Raw genomic sequence first — 20,219 nt, 5'->3', positions numbered from 1 at the left:
TGGGGGAAAGAAAGAATCAAGGATGACTTCCAGGTTTTGACCTATTTTCCTATCACTAGGGACACCATGATGAAAAAGGAGTTGATCAGCAGTCTAAATTGTGCTGTGGAAGAAAACAGTTATCCCAAACATGGTCCTTCTTGCGTTACATAATGCATAATCTCCTTCTGGGAAGAAATTCGCATTTCTGATAAACACGCTTATGCAATATTTCTGATGAACTTTAAAGGGATTAAGGCTTGTTCTAGGAAACCAGACACCCACCCACTCTGCTGCCAGGCAAGCATTTACTGACCTTTTCACTCTTCTTCCTTTTTTTTTTCTACTCTCTTTGTATAAAATTTCCTCGCCAACAATGAATCTTTAACTTCATTTACTAGAGGCCTTTTCCATTTCATCCAGATTGTAATAAAAATTTGACACATGCTCATAACTACGTGATCTTCAGGATCTATTTTGGAAAATTCCGTTTATAGACACCTTCCATGGGAAGACAAGAGAATGTTTTTTTAAAAATGGGGCACCGGGGTGGCTCAGTCAATTAAGCATCTGACTCTTGATCTCAGCTCAGGTCTTGATCTCAGGGTCGTGAGTTCAGGTCCTGCGGCGTTGGGCTCCACACGCCACAGGGAGCCTGCTTGAAAAGAAAAGAAAAGAAAAGAAAAGAAAAGAAAAGAAAAGAAAAGAAAAGAAAAGAAAAGCACAGGATTATATGGGGAAAAAACCAACAAGCAGTGTTTGGTACCTGAATTATTAAAATGAATTTCATTGATGTTAGATTTCACTAGTAATTGCCAAACTGTGGACTTCATCAGATTACTATAGACATACCCTAGGGTTTCTTCATTTAAGATTGAGACAAACACAGGGGCACCTGGGTGGCTCAGTCACTTCTGCATCTGACTCTTGGTTTCAACTCAGGCCATGATCTCATGGCTCGTGGGATGGAGCCCTGCATCAGGCTCTGCAGTGGCAGTGCATGGACCCTGCTTAGGATTCTCTCTCTCTCTGCCCTTCTGTCTGTCTGTCTGTCTGTCTCTCTCTCTCTCTGTCTCTCAAAATAAATAAATAAATAAATAAATAAATAAATAAATAAATAAATAAATAGGAAAAGAAGAGATTGAGACAAACAAAATATATGAGGAATTCAGTGTCTTATTGCAAGTGATGTCACGTCTCTACTTGAGCCTTGCTTCTCTTCAGCAAGAGCATGCAATGTAGAGAATATCCTGTCCCTGAAGATACATGTTGGTCTTAGCTTTTAAGAGTTTTAAGGACCCAAATAAACCATATTTAAAAAAAAAAAAAAAAAGAACAAAAGAAAGAAAGTGAAGCCCAAATAGGGTAAGTAATTGCCTCAGGTTGCACAGGATTGAATCAGGTTTTGAATTTCTATCCTCAGAGTTTCCTTCCACTATGTCTAAGAACATCCAAACTGAGGCACCTGGGTGGCTCAGTCGGTTAAGCGTGCGACTTAGGCGCAGGTCATGATCTCATAGCTCGTGAGTTCGAGTCCCGCATCAGGTTCTGTGGTGACAGCTCGGAGCCTGGAGCCTGTTTCAGATTCTGTGTCTCCCTCTCTTTCTGCCCCTCCCCCACTCATGCGCGTGCTCTCTCTCTCCCCCAAAAATAAATATTTTTTAAAAATTAAAAAAAAAAAAAACGAACTTCCAAACCTATGCTTGCATGCTTAATTCCCTGTTTCATTTTTCGGTAAATGTTGTTTGCGTTTTAAATGGCATTTCAGTAACTAAAACATTTTCTTTCATTTTTTTTTTTAACCATTTTTCAGTTTCCCTTTCAAGACAATCTCTTTCAATCCATGTATTACCCTCTCCAGCTGAAGTTTTTGGAGACTGTGCACACTTTATGTGGACGAATCCCACAAGTGTTTTTGAAGCAAATCGAGAAAACAATGAAAAGGGCTTACGAGAAACACGTCATCATCCATGTGGGCCCCAACCAGATGCACTGAATATTTTTCATATTGTTGCAAGCGGATTGGGCATCTCAAGAACAAGGACATGTCCATCTTTAAGCTGCCTGGGTCTCTTTCGTGTGAATATTTAATGGTGCTCTGTGACAATTGCGTTTTAAAAGCTTCGTTAAATGTTGCTGAATTAGTCGCCCCTAAAAGGAAATGTGCTTTAATTTTTTCTAAAATGGTATTTATCTCTCTCTTTTTAAAAAAAAAAATATTATTACACACTTAGCATTGTTCAAGCAGGTTGAGCTAGCTGTGAAGAGGAACTTTTGTGAGCCTTCCATTTCCTGTTCAGTGTCTGAGACAATGTCAGAGGCATCTCGTGTTGTATATTTATCTAGTATTCTTGAGACTCTTTCTATGTCAATGACTCCACCATACCCTTCTTGTAAAAGTAATACATGCTTGTTGTAAAACAGAAAACTGTTCAAAGGTTGTAGAGGAGCGGGGCGCCTGGGTGGCTCAGTTGGTTAAGTGTGTAACTCTTGATTTTAGCTCAGATCATGATCTCACGTTTGGTGAGTTTAAGCCCCGCGTTGGGCTCTGCTCTGACAGTGTGGAGCTTGCTTGGGATTCTGTCTCCCTCTCTCTGTCTCTGCCCCTCCCCTGCTTGCTGTCTATCTCTCTCTCAAAATAAATAAAAATAAACCTTAAAAAAAAAAAGTTTGTAGAGGATGTAGGCCAGTGGACCAAAATCAAGATTAGATTAGCCATAATCCTACCAACCAATTATTTTAAAGGTAGTTACTTCCAGCCTTTTTTTTCCTACTCATATATTTATTTGTTGGTTGTCTTTTCCATTGTAATACATATCTGAAACAGGCAGTTTGAGTAAAAGCTGGCCCCTATGCTGAGATTTTTATGTTGAGACAAAAATTTAGACAAAATGATTGTATTTACAGAGCTGGAAGAAGTATTCAAATTTCAACTAATTGGGCAGTGTTAAAGGATGAAGCATATTTGGGGGTATTTTTTAAGAAAAATTGTTTAGATTAGTGGAAATAAGAAATAAGAAATCATAAGAAATATTTATACAACCATACCTTCTGAAAGGAAATTCAGTCATTATGTTAAACGCAAGGGGTCAGTTTAACAGAGATGTGTTTTTGTGTTTAACTACAGACAAAAACATTTTATCTCTTACTTTCATAGGTGTGACCTTCTCTCTTCTTTAAACTCTTGGGCAACGGTTGGAAATTGAAGGCCAACTTCAAACTTACGTGTACAGAATAGATCGTTCAGCTAATTCCATTGGCAAGAAAATTCAACTGCCTACCAGCCTTGGAAAGGTCTCTTTAAATGTTTTTTCTTCTCTAGGCTGACCCATCCATTAGCCAAGGAACTGGGCAGGTCTTACAGTAGAGGAAATTCTATATTCCCCAGAGGAATCTGACTTAATCCCTTGTTGCTCCTGTAGCTGGTAACAGGGTAAGAACATTTTTTATAATGCTTTATTTATCTCAAAAACCTTGTGCCTAAATGATCTTGATGTTTGCAACAGCCTAATGAATTTAGTAGTGGCCTCTATCATTGGACAAAGAAGGAAATTGTAACCCAAAGAAACAAGCATACCCAATATAATTGCTGTTCTGTAACATATACAGGTATGTATAAGATGCATCCTCTTTTACAGAGGAAGTTTGGAGACAAAAATATTAAATACTTTTCATCATATATAGACAGTAATCTAAAAGTATAAAATGAAAAATAATATTTTGTTAATGCAAATATGGTATGCTATATATTGGAACCTGGTAGGATATCATAGGTACCATATCCACAGAAGAAGTCTTAACCGTGTAAAAATATATGAAAACCTCAGCACTACAAAGAAATATGTAGATGCCAATTAATATTGGGATATAGTACCATTATGGTAGTAGCAAATTTTAAAATGTTAAAGTATTAGCCCATACCCTCCTTTTGATCAGTTGGGTGTCAGGTGATTTATTTTTGTTAAGGAAATTACCTTTAAGATGTGGAACTCTTCACTGTTATATTTTATGTTTCCTCATTTCACCATTAAAGGTGATGTCATTCATTAGTTTATGTCTAAAGTCTGTGGAGGAATTTTTGGATTGTCTTTTGGATGGAGGAAAAGTACCCTACATACCCACAAATATGGTTTCACTGAAAGAGCCAGGATGTGAACATGATTGCCTGACTTCCATTCCAGTTTTGCTACATGTTCAGCATGGCCACCAAACCCTACAAACGTCATTCACATTTTTGGTGGTTTATAAACCTAAAAAAGTTCTATTCCTCCTCTGGTGAGTCCTACAAAAAATGTGCTATAAAGACTTTGAATATAGAAACGCCTTTTCTTTTATGAGAATCTTACCCGCAACTCTTAACTATTGGTTCTGGTCTGAATACATAGAATCAGATTTCCAGTAAAGGTCCATGATACAATTCTAGAACATTATAGAATGATGCACGATGAGAATGTGAAACCTTAGAATTAAGTGTGGTTTTCTGCCTTGGAATTTCTTCATGGTATCCTGAAATTTTGAGTTGAGTCTGGTGGAGAATCTGCAGTTAGTTTTCTCTCGCAATCCCTACTACCTGAAAATGCTAATTGTTTTCCATCCAGTATATTACCATGAGGCGGTGTTTCCTCTGCCTTTGATAATTCCCAGACAACTACTACATTAATGCCTTTGAAATCTGGGAACCACAGATTTTAATTTGGTGGACTCCTAAAACATGTACCCTGTGATCTGAAGTTTGCCAAAGGTTGGGTTGTTCCATATGGCACGTAGAATCTATACAGGAAGAGCATGACACTGGTTCTGTCATCCCCTCTTCTTGTTTCCTTCAGAATTCTATTCAAACACATGTGACTACAGAGTTCCACTGGAAAAATGAAAGAACAGGGTCTAAGAGCAAAATGTAACAGTATTGTATGCATTGAGACTGAGACGTTCAGTAGTAGGGTCACTAGAAATGCTTACAATATTTTTCTTGCTGAGTTTTTCTTTTCCAATATAAACCTCAGAAATTGTGACTTACATTGAAAATTTCAACATTAAAAAAAATTAACTGGCTAGAAAATATGTTCAAGTTTTCCTTCAACTTCCTGAATGACAGTTTAGCATTTCAGGGTATGACACTCCAGCTTTGCTATTTATTTGAAATGTCTAATACATATTCAGGACTTCCATTGCAAATTGTGACTATGGGTGGATTTATTATTGAAATTGGTATTTATATGGACTCATCCAGGTTGGAGAGTATTTATCTTATTACAATTATGGTGTTGATAAAACAAGCATGCCATACAAAAACTTATTCACGGTCACAAAATAGGGATCCGGTGATAGAGTAATTACTCCAACCCACCTGGAGGACAGGACAACATTTGTACAAATTTAAGTTTATGTACAAATTTTGCCTGTTATTTATACAAAAAAAAAAGATAGGTTGCATATGTTGGATAAGCTAACATGAACAGGATTTTATGACTGAATTTAGAAACACACTGAGTTCAGAATTATGTTGGATGCCATGGGGGTACAAATTATTATATCATCAATTAGTATTATGGTAAGCAAGCTTTCTTAGGTTTTTCTGTTTCTTGGGTCCTATGTTTTCATCTCCCTTTCACTTCTGCTTTTCCCTTCCTGTCTTTGATGCAGGCTTCTAAGCATTACCAAGAGGCTTGGTGCTAGTGGCAGAGTGACAGAACTTGGGGAACCCTGTGCAGGCAGAAGGAAGTTCTAATCCTTAGATGGAATCTTTATGATAAGAAATTTTCAAAAAAATTTACAAACCATGCAACACATACATAGACATATATACACACACACTGCACATGCCTTTTACAGAAAGAGCTCTGTGAATCCGTTGTGCTCTGTGAATTGAATTATAGAGAGTGACACCTTAGGTCAACTCATTTCACAGTGACAGCGCTGGTATTTGAAGCCGATGAGATCTCTGCCAAACAGAGAAAGTTATCCTAGTTTTTGTTCTTCCCAGGTCAAAACTGGAAATAGTCTCGTGAGTCCTCAAGAAAAAGCACTGGTGTTTGTGTCACCGTATGCCTGAGTATGTAAGAATCTGGTGCGGTTTCTGTGTCATTAGTTTCACATTTGTGTTGTCCCTGAAAAGTGCGCCCGTTGTTTATAGCTCTCAAGGAAACCCCGAGTAGATTTTTTATGTTGGAAAACTTATTTCTTAGTGATTTTTCTTTGGGAAGAAATGCACATTAAAAAAACAACACTCCAAAGAAAATTAATTGTTACAGCAAATTAAAAGAAACAGAAATATTATGATTTAATTACTTGTCCTTTTGAATGCCATCTCCTGTTTTATCGATTTCTTGTTTTTGTTTTTGTTTTTGTTTTTTTAAATTAAAAGCTTTAAAAAAGACGTGTCTTTTTTGGTGTTATTTTGGAAGTGTGTTTCTTTTCTTTTATAAGATTTCAAGTTTACGGGGCGGCTGGGTGGCTCAGTCGGTTAAGCGTCCAACGTTGGCTCAGGTCATGATCTCACAGTTTGTGGGTTCGAGCCCTGCCTTGCGCTCTGTGCTGACACCTCGGAGCCTGGAGCCTGTTTCAGATTCTGTGTCTCCTTCTCTCTCTGCCCCTCCCCTGCTTGTGCTCTGTCTCTCTCTCTGTCAAAAATAAATAAACATTTAAAAAAATTTTTTTAAGATTTCAAGCTTAAAATTTTATATTAAATAGTAATATTTAATTCCTTCCTTTTAAGGATTGGTAAAGTAATATTTGGTTTGGTAAACAGCTTAGCCTATTTTTAAAAATCATTAAAACTTTGCTTCATTTTAAAAAATGCCTTGGGGCGCCTGGGTGGCGCAGTCGGTTAAGCGTCCGACTTCAGCCAGGTCACGATCTTGCGGTTCGTGAGTTCGAGCCCCGCGTCAGGCTCTGGGCTGATGGCTCGGAGCCTGGAGCCTGTTTCCGATTCTGTGTCTCCCTCTCTCTCTGCCCCTCCCCCGTTCATGCTCTGTCTCTCTCTGTCCCAAAAATAAATAAACGTTGAAAAAAAAAAATTAAAAAAAAATGCCATATTATAGGGGTGCCTGCTGGATTGGTCCACAGAGCATGTGACTCCTGGTCTCAGGGTTGTGAGTTTGAGCCCCATAAAATTAAAAAAAAGTATTTTTCAAATGCCATACTATAAATTATATGCTGTTTGGTTTTAATGACGTTTTGTGTTTGAGATACAATGAGGAGAATTTGGAGAATGTAAAAATCAGTTGTCCCCATTCCCACATTTTATTTAGCAAAGTTGAAACTTACTTGTAAAGCTAGTAACATATCAAAAATAACTGAACTGTACCATGAGTTTTTGAGTCTTTATAAAGGTTTTCCCCCCAATCCCTAATCTCTTTTTTAAAATCAGCACAAAGTACTCCATGCATCTACTGAGTTCCCTCCTTATATTTTAAAACATTTAAAAAGCTAAGATACTTGAATATGTTTTTCTGGAACAAGTGGGAACCCACAACCAATTATTATGTGACATATAAGCTTCAGGAACTACATGCAGTTTACATTGAGTTTAAATCCTATGGGGCGCCTGGGTGGCTTGGTCGGTTAGGCGTCCGACTTCGGCTCAGGTCATGATCTCACGGTCTGTGGGTTCGAGCCCCGCGTCGGGCTCTGGGCTGACAGCTCAGAGCCTGGAGCCTGTTTCAGATTCTGTGTCTCCCTCTCTCTCTGCTCCTCCCCTGTTCATGCTCTGTCTCTCTCTGTCTCAAAAATAAATAAACGTTAAATCCTAGCCCCACCATTCTCAGCCTGACCCTCTTTCCACTTCATACTTCCCACCTACTAGGACAGGGCTGAGGATGACTCTCCTTCCCGATTGTGGTGAGAAATAAACACAGAAACACAAAATTTCAAAATTTTTAAAATTCCTTGTTTGTGGAACTCTACCTCCACTAAGTAAATGGCTAATAGATTGAAAAAAAATTGTTTTAAAGTCTATTTATTTATTTTGGGAGAGAGCCTGTGTGCACAAGCATGAGCGAGCAGAGGAGGGTCAAAGAGAGGGGGAGAGAGAGAGAATCCCAAGCAGGCCCTGCACTGCCAGCATAGAGCCTGACGCAGGGCTCGAACTCGAAAAACGTGAGATCATGGCCTGAGCCAAAATCAAGGGTTGGAGGCTTAACCAGCTGAGCCACCCAGGAACCCCTGGCTAGTGGATTTTTAAAGGATATCAGATTGAAGGGATGCCAGCTGAATTGTCTGCCATGATGTCAGAGATTTTACTTACCGGAACATCGACATGCTGAAGTTCTGCTTTACAGGAACATAGGTGGAAATGTTTGAGACTCTCTGGCTTCAGTAGTTTTACCCTTCCCAAAGCAATCCTATTTTAGTTGGCTTTCTTATCAAGTCCTTAAGCTGGAACACAGTTCAAAAGTAGCTCTCTGGTATGCCATCATGATCCTATGGTATTCCCCTTCCTTCTCCTCCTTTGTTTTATAAGCTGGTAAACGTCACCAGCATCCATCCCCTCGCTGCCTCTTTCCAGAAACCTGGCTGTTATTCTTTACTCTCATCTGCTTCCTCTCCCTCCTTGCACACCACCCTCCTCGTTGAATCATCATTTCCCCACTAAAACACCCCGCCCCTTATACCAGTTTCTGCGATAGCAAAAACCCTTCAAATTGTAAGTGACCACACACAACTTCAACCAGTACAGGAAAGCCGGAGAATACCTCCAGAATATTAAGAGTCCACTTCCTGTATTTATCCTCACTTTTGCCTCCATTGAAACTAGTACTGTCTGCGGTCTTTTGATCTCTGGCCTGGATTGTTGTTCTCATGCCTGTCTTATCTCTGCATTCATTCTGGCCCCCTCCAAACCACAACCCACCCCACCGTGTGTGAAGAGTGGTTCCTTTGCTCCTATGATAATGTCCAAACTTCTTTCCAAACTGCCCAGAAGTCCCTGTGTGATCTTACCTTCTGCCTATCTTCCTGGCCTTGTTTGAGTTATTCTTCTCCACTCCACTAATCATCACTTATGCTGGCTTGTTTTCCCTTTCTTTAAGAAGCCAAACTCTTACCCATCAAGAGACTCTGCATGTGCCTGGAATCCTCCAACCTGCAAATTCACCTGGCAAATTTCTAGTATCCTTCAGGTCTTGACTTAAATACCATTTTCTCAGAAACCTTCTTGGATCCCCAAACCTCCCCCCTTCCCCCCACCACACTGCCATAGGGGCAGGTCCTCCTCTTACATTCATTCATGTCAACCTTTTCCTTTGCAGTGTATATTATAATAGCAACAATACTTATTTGCGTAGAACTTTTAGTTTATTGACTGCCTTCCTCACTAGACACAATGTTCCTTGAAGGTATGTATATTCCTTGCTGATCTTGTTCCCTGTTCTATGCCCATCTCCTAACTCAATGACTAATACATTTCTGGTGCTCAAAATATATTTACTGAGAATAAATGAGGTGATTGTGCTGCATCATGAATTGGGACCAATTCCTATCCACAAAACTTCATGACACTCTGTATTGACTTTTGAGTGTTGTTCTCAAAAACTATTTTTTTCCTGTAAATGTTCAGGGTTCTAGGTTATAATACCCTATCCTCTAAAGTCTCATTCATTGAAAGTATATTGATTCATTGAATTTCTTGGAGATTTACTAACTTGTCCTAAAAGTGACATGGTTGGGTTAGATAATGTTTAAATTCATTTCTACTTAAATGCTCTGTGTTTCTATAATCTGTTTTTTGTGGCTCTCTTGTGGACATTTGTAGGATTTTGGCTGCCTGGAAACCACACCACGCATGGTCCAATTTCTGAATTAGTTAAAACTCTTTCAATTGCAAGTGACAGCAAATACAATTCAAATTAATACACAGGAAAAGACACAGAGAGAGAGAGACAGAGAAAGAGAGAATGTATTGCCTCATGTGAGTGAAAAGTCCAGAAATAGCTCTGAATTCAAGGCTTAAGTGATGCCAAGGGAAATGTATCATTTTAACAATGCTTTTTTTCATTAATATTTTATTGAAAACCACACATCCTTCTAGGATTCCAGCCATAAAACTTTCATGTCATTTCAATAGAATCAGTCCATCTTTGGAAAAATACATTGTCTCCGTGTCCAGCTGAAAAATTGTATTGTCAACCTGGGTCAAGACATCAAGAAAAGTGTTCTCCTGGTGTATGTTTTAAAATTAATATATCTTTTTCCCTTCATTGAGAACTACCATTGACCAAATAAGGCTCTCATACCAGAAATGACTCACCAACTAATATGAATGGATGATGCGGTGGGGGGTGCATTCTCATAAACTATTGGACAAGAGTATTTTATCACCATCCCCCCAGTCCACAGTCCCATAGACTCCAAGAGGTGAGAGTCAAAATCATGAGCATAGATGTGTCTTCTCAGGCTAGAACTATAAAGAGACTCTTGGGAATGACTTTGCCTGTTTATTGAGCATTTAGATCTTGTCAGAATAATAGCACTTCTTGATTCATAGGGACACATGTACCCCAATGTTTGTAGCAGCAGTTTCAACAATAACCAAATTATGGAAAGAGCCTAAATGCCCATTAACTGATGAATGGATAAAGAAGATGTGGTTTATGTATATGATGGAATACTACTTGGCAATGGGAAAGAATGAAATCATGCCAATTGCACGAATGTGGATAGAACTGGAAGGTATTATTCTCAGTGAAATAAGTCAGCCAGAGGACAGATACCATATATTTTTGCTCATATGTGGATCTTGAGAAACTTAACAGAAGACCATGGGGGAAGGGAAAGGGAAAAAATAGTTACAAACAGAGAGGGAGGGAGGCAAACCATAAGAGACTCCTAAATACAAAGAACAAATGGAAGGTGGATGATGGCGTGGGGGAGAGGGGAAAATGGGTGATGGGCATTGAGGAGGGCACTTGTTGGGATGAACACTGGGTGTTGCATTGTAAGTGATGAACCACGGGAATCTACCCCAAATACCAAGAGCACACTTTACACGGTGTATGTTAACCAATTTGACAATAAATTATATTTAAAATAATAATAAATTTTTAAAAATATATTTTTTTTTAAGGATTGCTACTCTGTGCTTTGGGTCTAGTGACAGAACAAGTCTAAATATCATGTTAGGAAATTGAGTTCTCCTGCATCTAAATTATTGTTATTAGATATGATTGCAAGCAGACAGAGTTAAAGGAAAAATAAAAGAGCTGGTACCAGCTTTGGCATGTTTAAATCTTGATAGTTGTTTATAAGTGTTCCCCTGATATTCTGCTATTGTCTGCATGTGCATGGTTGTGTAGGAGAGAGCTAACATCAAACTAAGAAGCTGTGTTCAATTGAGAGGAAATTTAAACTTCTTAAGGTTGCTATCAGTCTGTTTAGTTGTTACAGTATCTGGCATGTAATTGATGACCAGTACAGAATGCCCTCCCTTGTTTCCTTAACACACATTATTTCCATGCATGTCAGCTTGAAATCTAATTTCCAGCCCATGGGACTCTGCCTGAAGGTTCTATTTCCACTGCAGCCTGCTCCTGCTCATCTATGGACAGGCTGGAAGTGTTGGAAAATTAACACATCTGAGAGTGGCCCTCAACCATTGATTGACAGGGCTTGGTGGATACATACCCCAGCTCTCTCTCCTCTCAGGTTGCGTGACACTTGGTTTTCTGTCCCAGAATTCTCCACTCTTTAGAGAGAGCTCAAACTACTCACACAGAATTCTTCACAGAAAGAGCGCTCAAACTCCCCACACAGTAATTTCCTTGATAATATATTATTTTTTAATATATAATGAAATTCAGATTGCATTTATTTATTTATCTTTAATATAATTTTTTGTCATGTTTTCTAACATGTTCACTTCCTTCCCTTCCCTGTCTCACTTTCTCCTCTTCTACTGGTGTTTCCTTGGATTTGGCCCCAAATAAACCACTCAAATCTTTGTTTCATCATCTGCAACTGATAAATTTTTCATGCCAATAAAAAATCAAAATTAATACTTATGATCTTATTTTACTTATTATGAATTTAATTCTTCTCCTTCCCCCAGTGTGTCTCCCCCTCCCACTTTCTCTCCCCTTTTCCCTGTTCCTTCTCTTCCTTTTTTTCTCCTCCTTCTGTCTCTTCTTTTTCTTCTTCTTCCCTTTTGCCTTCTTCTTCATCTCTGCTTGCATTTGGGAAGATTTTAATTAAGCCCCACATAAAATATTTGGAAATTAGAATTCTTATACATCCTCCTATTGAGTTTTCTCCCATCACAGGATTTTATTAGCTATTATTATTGTACATATTCAAGCTGTATAACATTTATACTCTGAGCTGTAGAATGGTTATTACTTCCATTATATTATAAATAAGCTTAGTTGGATGTTTTTATTGATCTTCAAAGATTCCCAAATGCTTTGAGTTCCATTATCCTTTATTTCCTTTTTAAGGTATGCATTTAAAATACATTATATTTTGGACTTGGGTTTTTATTTTGTTTGTTAGGTTTATGATTTATATTTAGCTAGTCATTAATAGTTTTGTATAACTTTGTCATGGGTAATAACTGAAATACCATAAACTACTCATATTTAAAAGGTATAGTTAGATTGGTTGTACCTTATGTATGCTCACTTGAAACCATCTTCACAAGGTAACAAATATTTCACACCTCTAATAGTCTCTAATCTAATAGTCTCTTCATACCCCTTTCAATCTATCTCATTTCCCATCTGTGTCCCTGGCTAACTGTTGATCTACTTCCTGTTACTGTACATGAGTTTGCAGGTTCTAGGATTATATATAAATGAAGTCACACAATAATGTGCTCTTTGCTTGACTTCTTTCACTCAGCATAATTGAGATTAGCCCACATTGTTGCATGTATTAATAGTTCATTCCTTTTTACTATTGAGTAATATTTCTTTCTATGGATTAACCATAATGTGTTTGCTCATTCTCCTGTTGATGGATTTGCTTGTCTCCAGTTTGGGGATTTACAAATAAAGCTGTTATGGACATTCATGAGCAAGTTTTTGGACATTTTCTTTTCTCTCGGTCAAAAGTAGGAATGAAATAGGTGAGGGGCACCTGGGTGGCTCAGTTTATTAAGGGTCCTACTTCAGCTCAGGTCATGATCTCACAGCTCATGGGTTTGAGCCCTGTGTTGGACTCTGTGCTGACAGCTTGGAGCCAGGAGCCTGCTTCGGATTCTGTCTGCCCCTCCCTTGCTTGCTCTCTCTCTCTCTCTCAAATATAAAATGAAACATAACAAAAATTTTTAAAAAATGAAATAGGTGAGTAGTACAGTAGTACAGTAAGGGTATGTGTAATTTTTCAAGGAACTGCTAAACTGTCTCCCAAAATGGTTGTACTATTTACATTCCCGCTAGTACTTCCAGTTGCCCCACGTTTTTGCCAAGATTGTGTGGACAATCTTTTTAATTTTAGCTAATTTAAATGAGTATGAAGTTATGCCTTATTGTGTTGTTTTTAATGTTTGTTTATTTATTTATTTTGAGAGGTGTGGAGGGGCAGACAGAGGGAGAAAGAATCCAATGCAGGCTCCAAATTCAGTGTGGGGCCTGACATGGGCTTGAACTCTCGAACCATGAGATCATGACCTGAGCCAAAATCAAGAGTTGAACACTGACCGACTAAACCACCCAGGCGTCCCTTCTATTGTGGTCTTAAGTTGCGTTTTCCTAGTGACTAATGATATTGAGCATCCTCTCATGTGTTCATCTGACATTCATATATCTTTATAGATAAAATATTTAAAATATCTTTTCCATTTTTTAAAAAAATCGGTTTGTTAATATCGTATTGAATTTTGGGAGTCTTTACATAGTCTGGATATAAATTCTTTGATATATGTGCTGCAAATATTTTTTCTTAATCTATGGTTTGCCTTTTCATTTTCTTAATGGTGCTCCATTAATGCATTTTCTTTTTTTTTTTTAATTTTTTTTAATGTTTATTTATTTTTGAGGCAGAGAGAGACAGAGCATGAATGGGGGAGGGTCAGAGAGGGAGACAGAATCCGAAACAGGCTCCAGGCTCTGAGCTGTCAGCACAGAGCCCGATGCGGGGCTCGAACTCACAGACCGCGAGATCATGACCTGAGCCGAAGTCGGCCACTTAACCGACTGAGCCACCCAGGTGCCCCATTAACGCATTTTCTAAGAGCAAAAGTTTTTATATTGGTAAAGTCCAGTTTGTCAATTTTTTCTGTTTTATGCTTTGTGTTTTAAGAAGTGATTGCCTATCCCAGGTTACAAAAATAATCTCCTGGTTTTGTATTCAAATATTGTATAGTTTTATGTTTTATACTGCAGGGATTGAATGTGTCCCTCCAAAATTCTTCTGTTAGAATCCTAACACCCATGTGATGGTATTAGAAGGTGTGTCCTTTGAAAGGTAATTAAGTCATGAGGGTAGTTTAATGCTCTTACAAAAAGAAACATAAGAGACATTTCTCTCTCAGCCATGTCAGGATACATGATCCATTTTTAGTTAATTTTTATGTATATGGAAAGAGATAAGGGTTGATGTTCATTGATTTCCGTATGGTATTCAGTTGATTCAGCCATCGATCCTACTGACTTGTGTTTAGCTAGACATTAATGATTAGATCAACATTGAATAAGGAGAATCAAAGGCAACAGGCCCTCTATTCATTCATTCATTCGTTCAATTAATATTTATTGAGTGTCTATTAAGTGCTAAAGTCACTAGTATGCTTTGGAGATCCATGATAAATAAGATACAATCCCAAATTTCAAATAGATTACATTTTAATTGAGGATATAAACATAAAATTACAATGTGATAGGAGAAAAGTGTACTGGAGCTGTGTGTTCATTTCAAGGTCAATTTAAAAAGTCATAAATTGGGGGACACCTGGGTGACTCAGTTGGTTGGGCGTCTGACTTCAGCTCGGGTCATGATCTCACAGTTTGTGAGTTCCAACCCCATGTTGGGCTCTGTGCTGACAGCTCAGAACCTGGAGCCTGCTTCGGATTCTGTGTCTCCTTCTATCTCTGCCCCTGCCCCGCCTATGCTTTGTCTCTCTCTGTCTCTCAAAAATAAATAAATGTAAAAAAAAAAAATTTTTTTTTTTAAAAAGTCACAGCTTGGGGCACCTGGGTAACTCAATCGTTAAGTGTCCAACTCTTGATTTCCACTCAGGTCATGATCTTACAGTTGTGGGATCAAGCCCCACATCAAACTCCAAGCTGAGCACGAAGCCTGCTTAAGATTCTCTCTCCCTCTCTCTCTGACCCTCTCCACTGCTCATGCATGCTTTCTCTGTCTGTTAAAATAAATAAGTAAACGTTTAAAAAATAAAAATAAGGGCGCTTGGGTGGCTCAGTTAAGCGTCCTTCTCTTGATTTCAGCTTATGTAATGATCTCGCAGTTCATGAGTTCGAGCCCCACATCAAGCTCTGCACTGAGAGTGCGGAGCCCGCTTGGGATTCTGTGTGTGTCTCTCTCTCTGCCCCTCACCCTCAAAAATAAATAAAGAAAGTTAAAAAATTTTTTTAAATAAAAATAGGGGCACCTGGCTGGCTCAGTCGGTTGAGCGTCCAACTTCAGCCCAGGTCAAGATCTCATCATTAGTGACTTTGAGCCCCATCAGACTCACTGCTGTCAGTGCAGAGCCTGCTTTGGATCCTCTGTCCCCCTCGCTCTCTCTCTGTCCCCCCTACCTGTCTCTCTCTCTCTCTCTCTTCCTCCCTCAAAACTAAAGAAACATTTAAAAAATAATAAACATAAAAAGTCATAGCTAGCTAGTATTTAAAAAAATGAAATAGAATATCAGTGCATATTAATATTGTTTTACAAAATCACATTTTAATTTCTTATATCTTTCGTATATTTCTTATATGCGTATTCGGTTTCAATATAAAATGAATTTTTTACTTCCATTCTTGGTCAAAAATGTTTTGGAGTCTCTATGTTAGAGATGTATACAAAGTGTTAGGCAAGCCAATGAAAGAAGCAATAAATATCTAGCACAGCGTTGGGGGACACTCAACACAGAAGGGACAACATTTGAGCAGTCTTAAGGGAATGATTAGGTGAAGGGCATGGCAAGGAGACAGGGTAGCATGTGCAAAGGCCTAGGAGTGGGCCCAGTAACAGCAAATGTCAGGAATTGTTGGAATTCTGTGTCAGGGAAGGAAAGAATGCCAGCAGGTGTCCCAGGGCAGAGAATGGGTGTAACAAGATGAGACCAAAAAGATAGTCTGGGGAGATACTACAAAGGATCTTTATGACATACTGGTAAGATTAGCTTTAGTCCCTGGGCTTGTGTTTCTCAAAGCGTGGTCCCAGAGATCACTTTTATTAGACTCAACTTGGGCAGTAGTTCTGAAAATGTTGTTTCTGAACCAGTAATATCAGTAGCATTGGTATTACCTGGGAAGTTGTTAGAAATACAGATCTTGGGCCTCACTCCAGATCTGCATCAGAAATTTTGGGGGTGAGGCGCAGACATCTGCGATTTTTTGTTTTATGTTTGTTTCGAGAGAGAGAAAGAGCGCCTGCACATGTGAGTGGGGGGAGGGGGAGGGAGGGGGGTAAGAATCTTAAGCAGGCTCCATGCTCAGCACAGAGTCCAGCACGAGGATTGATCCCATGACCCTGGGATCATTACCTGAGCCAAAATCAAGAGTGGAATGTTCAACTGAGCCATTCACGGGACCCAGACAGCTGTATTTTAATAAGCCCTCCAGGTAGTTCTGATCAGCCTGAAATTTGAGCACTACTGATGTAGGAGTTTGCTAAAATGGGGATTCCTGGCTCCCCTGCTCCAGGCCTGCTAAATCACATTCTCTGGGATAAGGACCCAGAATACCTATTTTTATCAAGCTCTCCTAGTGATTCTAATGTACCCTAAATTTTGAGAATAACAGTTCTAGGTGGAATGTCATCCGTTGGAGATTTTAGGATGCCAGAGGAAATGACAGGAATTAGGACATCACTAAAAGAATGTGCCGCTCTGGGCTCCTGGAAGAGAAGACTGGACAAGACACCATGGTGATTTTGACAAACATAAATTGAATCATGCCATTCCTTGCTTGAAACTTTCCGCTATCACCTTTTTTTTTTTTTTTAAGTTTATTTCCAGAGAGAGAGAGAGTGGGAGTGAGCTTAAGTGGAGGAGGGGCAGAGAGGGAGAAATAGAGAGAGAGAATCCCAAGCAGGCTCCATGTTGTCAGCACAGAGTCCCACACAGGGCCCTAAGCCACCAACTGTGAGATCATGACCTGAGCTGAAATCACGAGTCGGACGCTGAACCACCTGAGCCACCCAGGTGCCCCATCCACTATCACCTTAAGATGACAACCAAACTGCTGAGGATGTCTTAGGAGGACCCACAGTGTCTGGCTTACCCCTCGCTGCCCTTGCTCTGTTCTCCTGTCACCCATGGTGCTCCAGCCGTCTTCCAGGTTCCTAGAGCACACCATGTCCTTTCCTTTCTCAAAGCCTTTGTCCCTTGTTTCCCCAGCTCTTCCCCAACATGGCTTAGGTCTCAACCCAAATGTCACCTCTCCAGAGAAAACTTCCTCGATCATTCATCCAGACTGGCTTGCCCACATGGCCCTCATATCATATTATCCTCTTTATTTCCTTCACAGTGCTTACTACAGTCTACAATACCTGGGCTTTTATGTAATTGTCTATTTCCTTTACATTTCTCTGTCCTACTAGAATGTAAGATCCGTGACAACAAGGATCCTGTCTGCCTTGTTCACCACTGTCTCCACAAATCAGTGCCTAGTATAAAGTACACACTCAGGAAATATTCAGGCCCTACTTACTCCACCCCCTTGCGCGTGGTAACACTATAAAATCCACATGCAATAAGGCAATTGCAAATGAGACATACCTGCTGACAAGCCAGAAAACAGCCAGATCCAAGCAACGGCAAGGTTATCATCCTAAGTGGGGAGTGTTCCCACAGGCTGAGGGTGCCTCCTGGAGACCAGCAAGGTTGGGGCAGCTTGAAGAAGGGCTTGAAAGCAGTGGTGGGAGATGAGGTTGGAGGGATCAGGAGTGGCAGAGTGGCCCGCTGGAGGAACTGTGGTTTTTACTCTAAGGGAAATGAGGAGTAACTGCAGGGCTACTTGCAGAGTGGTAGGACATGATCTGATCTTATTAAAACGATCCTGGCTGTTGTGTTGAAAGCAAGGCCAGAAGGCAGGAGGGCTGGTGGAGGCTGGTGTCATAATACAGGTGAGACACATGTAAGCACCTAATACATATCTGGAAAGACTTACAGCAAACTCATCATGCTTCCTATAGTTGTGGTAGGTATTGGGTGGGGCAGAGGGTCCTAAGAGACTTTTACTTGCCCTGTATTTTTTGAATTGTTTGATGAAACACTATTTACCTGCTATTCGAGGAATTAAAATTTACTGTTATTATTTTTATTATAAATACTAATATTTTTTACCACCCCCTTCCAGGAGAATTCAGTCTCAAGCCAGTTAAATGTGTCCAAGGAAAGAAGGAATCTGCAAGGCCATGGGGGGAGGTAGCCTGGGGCATGGTGTCAGGGCCCAAGAGAGGTAAGAAGGGCCACTCTTAAAGGGGTTGGCAATGGTAACAGGTTGGTCACATACCAGGAGGACTTCTCCAATAAAAAAATATTTGGAGGACAGTGGCAGCAGGTTTTTACTGTTGGAGACTTGTACATATGGAAAGGGAGAAAACTAGAATGAGTCCCCAGTGTTGGATTGGAATTGGAAGCTGTGAACTCTTGGTTCCAAATATATGTTGATATAGATAGATACGGAAATAAATGTGGATGTGTGTGTATATGAATACATGTGTATATTCTCTAGCCCTGTCTGCTAATGGGGTCCAGGAGCAATAACTTATCAATGGCAACAAATATGCTAGCAGTCTTGTTTAGATTCCTAAATAGCACTAAAAGGAATCAGGATTTCTTAGAGAAATGACCAATTCCAGGTCTGAGGAAGGGAAGAGACTCAAGATGAGCCCGGAATAGTGTTGTACCAGAAAATGAAGATGTCCTCTAAGAATGATGGGAACATGTTAGAAGGACACAGAAGCCAGCTGGATGAAGGTCCTACTGGCCAAGTCTAGAACAATTTAGGTATCAAAATAAATAGTTATAGTAATGAATTACGACCCATTAAATAGGAATCCATGAGTCCAAACTACTATAAGTTAAAAAAACGAATAAATGCGAGGAGATGATGCTTCCCTTATGTTATATTGCCAACTAATAAATGTAAAGTGAATGATGGGATTAGAAACCCACCATTTGGCAACCCTCATAGTAATACTTAATTCAACCCAGAATGATCAATGGATATGAAAACTAAAGAGTGAAAGCTTAATGAGAAATGGGATATTTACAAAGCTTCAAAGTCCCTTGCCACAAAGCACTTTTAATTACTATAGTTAGCTGAATAGTAGCCCCCTAAATAATATGTCCATGTCCTAATCCCTGGAACCTGTGATTGTTACCTTACTGGGAAAAAGGGTCTTTGCAGATGTAATTTAAGTATCTTGAGCTGAGGAGACCACCCTGGCTTATCTAGGTGGGCCTTAACTCCAAAAACCAATGTCCTTTTAAGAGTAAGGTCAAGGGAGATTTGACAGACAGATGAAGAGGCAAGTGACCACGGAGGCAAAAATTAGACTAATGCAGGCAGCTACGTGTCAGGGAATGCCAACAGTCAGCAGAGGAAGAGGTAAAGAATGGATTCATCCCTAGAGCCTCCAGGGGGTGTAGCCCTACTGACACCTTGGTCTCACATTCCTGGCCTCCGGAAATGTGAGAAAATACATTTCTGCTGGTATAAGCTACCCAGTTTGTGGTAACTTATTACAGCAGCTACAGTAAACTCACCCAATTCCAACGGGGAAAGGGCAATCTTACAGAGGAGAAATCTGGCAAATACTACCTTAACCACATGATCCAAGTGAATGTTACATCATCAGTAATGGGACAAATCGAAATGGTGGGTCACCCACTAGGACGGAATGAGAAGACCACAGTATCCCTTCTACGACATTCCTGACAGAGATGCATCACCTGAATCTAATCACGAAGAAATGTCACACAAACCCAAAAAGAGAGACAGTCTACAATTGTAATCTTCAACAGGGTCAAGGTAATGGAAGTCTCCTCAGTCTGAAGGAGACTAAAGAGACCTCGCAACTGAATGCAACAGGTGCTCCAGGACTAGATATTTCTCTTAGAAATGGACACACTGAGT

General features: G+C 39.6%; 1 protein-coding gene and 1 long non-coding RNA gene across 2 annotated transcripts in view; one reads left to right on the top strand and one right to left on the bottom strand.

Moving 5' to 3' along the window:
• Positions 1 to 6,355, top strand: part of GXYLT2 (glucoside xylosyltransferase 2) — a 96,442-nt gene extending 90,087 nt beyond the window's left edge. The window contains exon 7 of the mRNA XM_086697588.1: positions 1,793 to 6,355. Within this exon, the coding sequence (XP_086553714.1) occupies positions 1,793 to 1,975 (183 nt within the window). The 3' untranslated portion in view covers positions 1,976 to 6,355. The remainder of the gene's footprint in view (positions 1 to 1,792) is intronic.
• LOC147583508 (uncharacterized) lies at positions 435 to 8,448 on the bottom strand. The gene is made up of 2 exons (XR_015248283.1): positions 8,225 to 8,448; positions 435 to 634 (listed from the first exon to the last, which is right to left on the bottom strand). It is a non-coding gene; the product is annotated as an uncharacterized LOC147583508 (long non-coding RNA).
• Between the last annotated feature and the right edge of the window lie 11,771 nt (positions 8,449 to 20,219).

Source organism: Puma concolor, chromosome A2 (genome assembly GCF_028749965.1).
Source record: "Puma concolor isolate L17-30 chromosome A2, mPumCon1.1.hap2, whole genome shotgun sequence".
Lineage (NCBI taxonomy): Eukaryota > Metazoa > Chordata > Mammalia > Carnivora > Felidae > Puma > Puma concolor.
The sequence above is the reverse complement of the archived record's forward strand: the minus strand, read 5'-3'. Positions and strand labels throughout refer to the sequence as shown.